Source organism: Silurus aristotelis (genome assembly GCF_946808225.1).
Source record: "Silurus aristotelis genome assembly, chromosome: 5".
Classification (NCBI taxonomy): Eukaryota; Metazoa; Chordata; class Actinopteri; order Siluriformes; family Siluridae; genus Silurus; species Silurus aristotelis.
In genome coordinates this window covers 20,115,221-20,125,268 of record NC_139578.1, presented here as the reverse complement: position 1 = coordinate 20,125,268, position 10,048 = coordinate 20,115,221, and the positions used below count along the sequence as shown (strand labels likewise).

The 10,048-nt window shown below is 39.1% G+C and overlaps 1 protein-coding gene across 1 annotated transcript in view; it reads left to right on the top strand.

Moving 5' to 3' along the window:
* Positions 1 to 1,926: 1,926 nt before the first annotated feature.
* Positions 1,927 to 10,048, top strand: part of arap2 (ArfGAP with RhoGAP domain, ankyrin repeat and PH domain 2) — a 78,334-nt gene continuing 70,212 nt past the window's right edge. Inside the window, 5 exon segments of the mRNA XM_083541229.1 lie at positions 1,927 to 2,157; positions 6,378 to 7,254; positions 7,666 to 7,736; positions 8,847 to 8,929; positions 9,881 to 9,945. Coding sequence (XP_083397355.1) covers positions 6,458 to 7,254; positions 7,666 to 7,736; positions 8,847 to 8,929; positions 9,881 to 9,945 — 1,016 coding nt within the window. The 5' untranslated portion in view covers positions 1,927 to 2,157; positions 6,378 to 6,457.

The window sequence follows — 10,048 nt, the reverse complement described above, 5'->3', positions numbered from 1 at the left end:
CTAGCTCTCTCTAGCTCTCCCCTGCTCCGATGCCCTCAGATGCTTTGTCGGAATGTACTGAACAAAATCACCCACAGCTTCTGCAGCCTGAGAGCCAATTACTTTGGGAATGAGCTACCACAGAAATCTGTTAAAGCTCAACTGCAGATAATGGGGGAAATGTGTAGCCTCACATTTCATAAGCTGGAAGCTGTTCAGTGAATATTTCATAAGCGCCGAGAAAATCAGCATGCTAAAATTTCAGCATGTTGTGTAGACGCCTGTGTGCTTACAGAAAACGTGCTAGATTATTATGCCTTTTTACGGGGTCTGATAACAGAGAAATGACTGCCATGATTGTAGATGGCTGATTTAAGGCATGTTTCCATGCCTACAACACACACACACACACACACACACACACACACACACACACACACACACACACACACACACACACACACACACACATACATGGGTACCAAAAAGTCAACATGACGTTAAGCCTTTTCCTAAAGTAGTCTCACGTTCTAACAATCAATAGTTTGTGGTACAAAAGTATAATTGGTGCCATTACTTTTCGTCCTGACTGAATAACCAGCCTTATTTATTTTAATGTATAGATTCTTTTTAATTGCTTCGTTTTAAGTCTTTAAATTGAAATAAGTCAAGTTTCACAAAATGTTCATTACAGCTATGTTACATTAAATCTGTTTCAACTTCCAAAATCCATAAGTGGGGTAACTCACGCCAATTGTTCAGTTTGAAGCCTATCGATCGAGTATTAATGAATGCACAGAACTTTAAGAGTCTAGCTAGGATCCAAATATTTTTCTGCCCTTAATAAATGTCCATTATATACTCCTTGTGTAACTACAGTATGCTCCAGATGCTTCAGATTTATTTGTTCATATTCAGGTTGATAAATAATACTTATTCTAATGATTCATAATTGAGTATGCCTAAGTATGTAGTGTTGCTAATGAACTAACCCTAGATATTTTTAACCAGGTTCAAAGCTGATATTCAAATGGAGGCCTTTATTGTGTTAAAGCAAAGCTTTTTGAAATTACAGGTCAAAATGCAACATTTAACCCAGAATTCGACAGTTTTATTGAGTTTGGTGTTAAAAAATTCAATTCCCCCTTGTCGGTCTATCCTAAAAACAGCGAGCGCAATCAGGACTGGACACCAGTCTATCACGTGGACTACATGTAAACTCGCATTTTTGTAACACAAAAATTTACTGTATCCAAACCACCCACTGGCACGTTTTGGTAGGTTGGAGGAGACCAAAGAACACAGAGGAAATCCATACGGGCATGGGAGAACATTTACAGAAACACCACACAGTCCACCTGAGGTCAGAATAAAGTGAGATTTAGTAGCAGATATCACAGCCACTGGGGAACAATTTCTAATTAACCTAAACTCGTTTACATAGCAATCTCACATGACGAAAACACTGCCCTCGTTTGGCCATCCTGCGACACTACAACAAAAAAACGAACAAATAATACAAAAAAAGTAAAAAAGAAAAGAAAAAAAAAAAATAAACCGATTTTTTACATATATGGATTTGTAAAAAAAAAAAAAAAAAGGAATTGTTCTAAAACAACGGCAACAACAAAACATTTATGCAAACTATATTTTTGTTAATGGTGTTGCAGAATTTCTACCCCGAGGGATTCAATTTTTAACCCCGCGCACACCCACACACACACACACATGCGCACACACACGTTGTAGGACTGTAAACTAAACCCGAAATAATTATCCACGTTTTACCAACAGAGAGACTGTGAGAGTGCAGTTCTCTCTCTCTCTCTCTCTCTCTCTCTCTCTCTCTCTCTATATATATATATATATATATATATATATATATATATATATTTAATTTTTTAAATTTTTTTTGGTGCATGTGCGTGTCCTTAGTCGTGCGCGCTCAGGTACAGGCGCGTTTTTGGGCAGTTTCTAAAGCGGAAAGAAGGCGGAACGGATGAATGCTGTAGCTTCCACACTACAAAACTATTCTGCAGCACGCCGACATGGCTTTGGTAACTAAACCGAAAAAGGAAAGTGGAAAGAGAATGTTATAGGGAAAAAAAAGAAAGAAGAAAAGCACGCGCGCAGTCAGGCTGTAAAGTGGATTGAGTGTGGAAACGGCCTGTGTTTGAGGTGAGTAATGTAGAACACCACTGAAATGCTTTTCTACACAGCTGCAGGGAAAAGGTTTATTTTGTAGCTTCTCGGTTTCATTTTGCGCTTTTCTCAGTCCCTTTAAAAGCCCCGACTCTCCTTAAGCAAACACGCACTTCAGATCACCTGTTGAGTGTTTGTTTTTCTCCTTTTTTAATATATTTATGTATCTTTTTAAAAACAAAACAGGCTTGATGCCGTGAACTGATACACAGAATGAAACTGCATTGATTTGCTCCCTGATCCACTTACTGTAGGTATAAAATTATCTTGTATAAAGTGACATTTTGAAGGTCGAGCAATAACAAAAAGAAAAAAAGTTGGACTTTGCTCCAGGGCTGTAAAGAATAAGATGCCAAGTGTGTATGAGTCACAACACCACCTTATTTTTTAATGCTTTAGTGTTTCAGTTTTTTTCCCTCGTGTTCACACACACCACTCACTTAGAGAATAAAAGGTAAGAGAATACTTTTTAATTGTTTAATTGTTATAAATGAACTCTCAGGAAAATCAGCTTCTTGTCAACTATGTTGGGTCTCTTCTTCTTCTTCTTTAGGTTTAAAATGCACCTTAATATACATTACGTGACACTATGCAACATCATTTTTTTTATTTTCTGACAAGTTTTCATTGCAACTTCCATCTCCTGAAGTGACCCCCGTTTGGTCAAAGTCTTCGAAAGAGACAGAATCCTTTCTTTTTAATGAAACGATAAATGAAAGAGAGCTGAAATATCGTGCGGGACATCATGTTTTTTGAGTCATGATCGACATCATATCTGAACCTGAACCTGGATTGGCCTAGATATGAGTGTGTTATGTGATTCATGTCTTTAGTTTTGAAGGTGGTGTTAATCATGCCCATGAAAAAAGCTGAGACCTGATGGTGCGGTGGAGAGAAGCTTTATACAAGACCATTATGAAGCTGAATCTGATAATCCTCGGGCCTCCACAGATGCGAACTAAACTACGCAGCCCTGATGGTTTTGAACTGAAACATGCAGCTCTGTGCAAAGTGCAAAAGCTAAAAACAAAAGTGTTAGTTATTGTTATGACGCATTCTAATGTAGAAGTGCACATAGTGCTGATGCACACTTTTTTTGCCAGGACGTACCTTGCTTTGAACCGAGTGTGTAACTTTAGGGCGTGCTTAAACACGCTCAGGACGTGAATAGGAAGAAAAAAATTCAGGCCGCTTTTTTTTCTTTTCTGTTTTTGTTTAAATAAACTAAAGGAAGATGGGGCTGTGTGAGAGTCAGTGCTTTTGCCCTTTATTATTCTGAACAAAGTTCTGAATAGGAGCAGTGTATACACCTAGATGAACATCTCCATAGTGCATTTTCCAAATAGATGGGATATTTGCAGTCATACATGTTGAAGCCGTGGTCTTCTTCCGGTCTTCAAATCTGCTGGTGTTTAAGCAGTGGTCTTCTTCCGGTCTTCAAATCTGCTGGTGTTTAAGCCGTGGTCTTCTTCCGGTCTTTAAATATGCTGGTCTTTAAGCCGTGGTCTTCTTCCGGTCTTCAAATCTGCTGGTGTTTAAGCAGTGGTCTTCTTCCGGTCTTCAAATCTGCTGGTGTTTAAGCTGTGGTCTTCTTTCGGGTTTTCAAATCTAATGGGGTTTTCTACCGGTTTTCAAATCTGCCTGTGTTTAAGCTGTGGTTGTCTTCATTGCCAGCATTATGCAGTGAATACCATTTTTTTTTCCCCCCCTCAAATGCTGCATTTATCTTTTTTTTTTTTTTTAATGAATCTTCTTACTCTAATGGTTTCTGTGGTTACTTTATCACTTTATAATTTTTTTTTTGGATTTTTTTAAAATATAATTTCAATTGCATAAGCAAATTTATAGCCACATGTTGATTAACAGAGTGACTACACTCCCATCAAATTATTGTACTTCTGTCTAATTAGACAAAACAGTTTCTGTCAATGCCCCCGTGTTCGTATGATCGAATCTCTAGATAATATAGATCGAAATATTATGATAGTGATTTGAGATTGCTGGCAAAACTCTCGATTCTAAATTGTCAATAAGCGATGAGAATAAATGCGGAAACTTTAGGACATTAAAACTAATAATGTTTTAATTAAAATGATGCATTCGTACACCAGCTTGAAAGTGGGGGAATTACACAAGATTTATTAAAAATATGTACAAAATAAACCAACATGCTTCCCGTGGGCTCACCACCTGCAGGAGGGACCGTAAGGGACGGTGCTGTGAGGATTGGGCAGCATTCGAAGGCGGGGGCCTGCTTAGACTGCTGCCCCCGCGACCCGAATTACGGATAAGCGGGAGAAAATGAATGAATGAATGAATAAACCAACATGCCAATGCAGTGACAAAGCACATTAGAAGAGACATTATTAATATTATTAAGAATTAATGCTGGTCATGTTTCTGGAGCACGTATTCATTTTTATAAAACCAGGTTTACTACGCTTGAGAGGTCGAAATGGCAAATGTGGGTTGGAGAGTGGTTGGAAAGGGTTCACACAATTGAGCAGGAAGAGGTTTTTTTTTTTTTTTTCCCCTTCACCAGTCTGAGAAACAAAAGCAACTTGGGTGCTAGGCGTTTAGACAGAGGTGTGATTAGGGGTTTTGTACATGTGCAGTGGCTTAACAGAAGCAGAACTGCAGCAATGTAGCAAACAGAGTGTTTTAGATGTGTTGTGTAGGCATATCGATTCATCACATCAGCTCTCTTGTAGATCCTGTGGTTGGTTCAGGGTTGATGCTAGAAACCGATTCTTTTTTTTTTCTCAGCCATGTGAGTCTATATGTGTGACCATCTTCGGCTTGCTTTCGCTGCCATGTGTAAATGACCTCCTCGGTGATGTTGACTTGTTCTCATGCCACTTTCTAGTGCATCTTGAGTACCATAACTTTAAATATATCCGTATAAAATTCCCATGCACTTGAGATCAGCTTATGTATTAGATATCATTTTCAGAAGTGGTAAATGCATTGGCTAAATGTATAATACATGTTAAAGCCTAAAAGAAGAAGTGACTGGTGGAAATTGCAGAAGCAGAGAGGTTAATTTATAAGGCCTTGTGAAACAGAGTTTTTTTAGTGCTTTTGCATCTCGTTCTACATTTTTAAAGCATTTATTTGATCAAAGTATCACTTCTTTGCTGAATTTTACATTACATGGTAAATTAGACATATAATCTAAAATATAACACACAGCAACTAAACAAAAGAAAGAGATCACTAGTTGCAAAAAAAGTAGCTTCATTTCTGTCAGGTAATGACGACAGAATGGTTAACCACAGTGTGGCATGCATGTGCATGGCCTAGTTATCGACCTGTCCTGTTTTTTTTTTAATCAGCTTTTGTGGGTTGGGGATAGAAACAATAGATCAGAGTTACAGATTAAAATTCTGTTAACAGTTTTTTTTTTTCTATGAATGGTTTGTACATTTTTATTCCTAATATGCATTGTAGTTTCATTTAATGTCATTATTAATCATTAGAATTTAATGAATTGAATAGAATTTCTAAAAGCCTTTTTTTTAAACCAGTTTGCTGTCAAAAATGTCCGCAAACACAAAACTACGGTTGAAAAATATCTGTACACACCCCCAAGCGCAAAAAAAAAAAGAATTAGATGGTTCTAATACTGTAAAGTGTGATGCTAGTGGCCTCAGAATGAATATATAAAGCACATGTGCTAAAAGACAGAGAAGGGGAAATGCATAAACCACCAATATGACCAAAATAGTAATCACTTTTTTCATGGTTACAAAAGGTCTAAATGGAAAAAAAAAAGATCCATTCAGGTGGGCTAACAATGAGTTTAAACTATTGCATGATGTTACACTCGGGTTTTATCCAAAAATCTTCTTTTGCAGCGTGGACTATACAGTACTGCCATAGCAGTGGATTCAGGATGAGTACAGGGTGAACCATAGTCTGGAAATTTGCACAATGGTGTTATAATGGGGGGAAAAAAAAGAGATTACCACTAAATGGTCAGCAACCATGATAAACATGGGGTTCCGGTACAGCCATAAGGCATGCAAAATAAGCCTTAAAATATGATTGGATGCCATGTATGTAAAAACAAACTAGACTATCAGAAATGTCTGTGTATACTGGGCTTAATGGGTGAAAACTTTAAAGAGAATGTTGTAATGGTCACTTTCTATTTTTTGTTTATTAACCATTTTATAATGCTTCTTTTCCTCTAGAGAGTGCCGTTCCTTTCTAAATACAGCCTTTCACTCATGGCACCACCCCTTCAGACAACTTTGCTCATACTGTCACTGCCATGACCAATGAAGGCTCGGATGGCTTTCCTTCCTCTCTCTCCCTGTACCCAAGTGAGGAGATCTCTTGCTGGCTCTCCAGCCTTCACTTGCCTCAGTATGCCATCAGCTTTACTCAGGCAGGGTATTACACCCTTGAAGACTGCAGGGACCTTACTGAGGAAAAGCTCCTGCAGCTGGCTCACTTTCCCACTGGCCATCGGCGGAGGATCCTACACAACCTCAAGGTCCTCATGGCACGAGATTGTTATGAGGAAGGTTCTGAGATGGCAGGAGGGAAGAAAAAGCCAGTTCCATTTCCGAGAACTATATTCCTTAAGAAAGGGAAGAGAGTAGCCATCTCTCAAAATCCACACACAAACAACACTGGTGAAATCAACAGATTGCCTGGAACCCAGACTCTTCCTGCAAGGACTGGTAAAGAGAAAGCGCTAAGACATGACCCTGGTTTTATCTCAACTGCCTCCCACACACTCCCACGTAGCAATTACAAAGCATCCTCTTCAGGTTTCAGATCTGCCTCTTTGGCTAGCAGCAATGCTTCACTGTCACCTTCCTCACACTCTCTGCCCTTAGATTGGGAGGTTACACCTTCCTTCGCACAGCCAGTCTCTGGTGTAAAATATGATGTAAACTTGGAAGATTGCGCAACCGGATTCCTGGGAGAAATGGTGGAAAATGATATATACGAGAGTAGCCCATTTTCAGCTTCCGATCCAAGGCCCACACGCTCCTACAAGCTACGGCACAGGCCTGTGCCAGAGATCCCAGAACACCCCACGATACCCCCAAATGACCGGTACGTTATTGCTTAATATACCGCTTCAAACACAATTTATTTCTTTTACGTGTGTTTGAAATGTATTGGACGCAGAAACGTTCTATAACGGTAGTAGAAGGCAAAGGGATCGAAGCTGCCTCACATCTTAGATAGATCCTTCCTCTGTTTATGTAGGTTTCTCCTGCAGGTTTCTTTCACTGTCCAGAAACATGTATGTAGGTGGAAAGATCATGCTAAATTATCTTAGGTCCAGTGATTACTAAAGAATAATTAATTATGGAATGTTTAGAAGTTTACTGTTGCTGTAACTTGTAATATTATTATCCTGATAATTAGTTTATAAGCCAATAAGAGACTTTGAAATATGATCTAGTAGTGTGTGAATATGTATGTAAGGAGACCAGTACTAGTGATTCTGCTGCTTTATAGGAGTATATCTGTGAAATCCAGCACGGAGCAGCACAAAGGCAAAGACGATCCCAGTGGCAGCAGACAGAGAGGTATGTTCAATTTTTGCTTCATTTGCATCTCATTTGAGCACTCTTTATGTTCACGATCGCGAGCGTTGCCATTTTTGGTAAGCCCATGCAACGCGACAATGGCACAGGGTCCGTCATGGGAGGATGATAGGACCATTGCTGTTTCGGTATCAATGGAAGTCGCATCTTCTTATGTATGGAAAGGCCTAGTTTGCCAAACTCTCGAAACTAGATAAAGTTGCAGATGCCTTGGAAAAAACTCGTTTTGTGACTCCGCGGATATGTGCATAAATGTGCTATGCGATGTGCCTTACATTTCCTGTAGAGACTCTTCCGAAATTGTTTTTGCATGACAGCTAGCATAGAGGCTGGGGAATTGTGAGTAGGGAATATTGAGCTGGAGCTTGTACGAGGACTGTGGTATTTCGGGATATTTTGTATTTATAATACACGTCTCCATTCCCCCTGTTTGCTTTTAAGCTCTGGAGGGGAAGAGAAATGAAAGTAAAGCAAGATGGTTAGTGTAACACTAAGAGGATGTATATGGATGGAGGCTGGGCAGATGCAGATCAATTCAAGTTTCTGGAATCACAACTCTGACGTTGTGGCTTTTCTATAAACCCTATTTACTTTAATAAGATATTCAATGATTCATAGTATTCCCTGTTTAATGGATATCGCTGCGGTGCGGACAACGAGTAGAGGGAGAAGTAAGCGCGAGTGTTGTGCACAGTCAGAAGGTCAAGAGCAGATAATGATAAATGATGACACCGATCTGAAATGACTTCTGCGCCACTGAGCTAAGTGATCTGATACAGTGCCTGTCGTAGATAACATACTGCACTGTGAATCAGACCCCCTCTGGTCTATCCTTATCTAGCGGTGTGGTCCTGTCTATAAGTGTGTCCTTCTGAAGGGAGCGCTCTGGACTTTCTGCTGCCCTTTACTATCAATGTCCAGATAGCACGTTCATTTGTCACCTTGACAACCAGTCGGGCCGAGCTATAGCCTGTTTGGTCGAATGACCGCTTTAAAGGACAGTATAGGCACCTGCATTGCACTTTTTCACTTCTATCCCTCTTTGTCCTCTCAAGTATAGTATGCTAACAATGATGCATTTCTGTATTTTAGCTCTTCAAGGGGCACTGAAATCTGAGGACATCAGTCCCTATGGTGAGGTTTACCTCTACAACACCATTGCAGAAAACCAGTTGGTAAGTAAACAAACTTTAGAATACTTTTAGAATAGTGTTTAGAATTTTTTTTAGAATTAGACTTTTTTTTATCCTGAGAAATATGCTCTTGTATTGAGTATAGCCACTTTCTCTATTAGACAGTTTCTGAAGTATTTCCACATTTTCATTTTCAGGTGGTCAGTGATGTATTGTCTCCTTTAAAAAAAACACAAAAAAACCCCTAAAACCTATGCTCACTTCCCTATTCCGTGTCGGTTTCAGTAATTGTTCTTTTACATTAAATGTAAATGCCACTGAAACCATTTGAAAGTTTCTATTTATACAAATGTAGTAAGCATAATATATATATATACACACACACACACACACACACACACACACACACACACACACACAGTGGTGTGAAAAAAACAGGACAAAGATCCTAGTGGCGTGGCCTAGTCAAAGTCCTGACCTGAATCCTATAGAGATGCTGTGGCATGACCTTAAAAAGGCAATTCATGCTCGAAAACCCTCCAATGTGTCTGAATTACAACAATTCTGCATAGATGAGTGGAACAAAATTCCTCCACAGCGCTGTAACAGACTCATTGCAAGTTATCGCAAACGCTTGATTGCAGTTATTGCTGCTAAGGGGGGCCCAACCAGTTATTAGGTTTAGGGGGCAAACACTTTTTCACAGAGGGCCATGTTGTTTTGGATTTAGTTTTCTCTCAATAATAAAATGTGTGTGTGTATATATGTATATGTGTGTGTATATATGTATATGTGTGTGTATATATGTATATGTGTGTGTATGCATGTATGCATGTATGCGTGTGTGTGTGTGTGTGTGTGTGTGTGTGTGTGTGTGTGTGTGTGTGTGTGTGTGTGTGTGTATATATATACACACACACACACACACACACACACACACACACACACACACATACATATATATGTTATAGTTATGCAATTTTTGTCTTGAAGGTTGTGGAACCAAAAGAAATGTTAAACCAAGAAATAAAGGAAAAACTGGAACAGAAAAAATCAAGGTGGTGTATGGCAACTCGTTTTTACTAGCACACTAACCACATGGCTTTTTTAATGTTCTTTCTTTAAGAGAGACTGATGATGGGCCAGACATTAAATAATTCA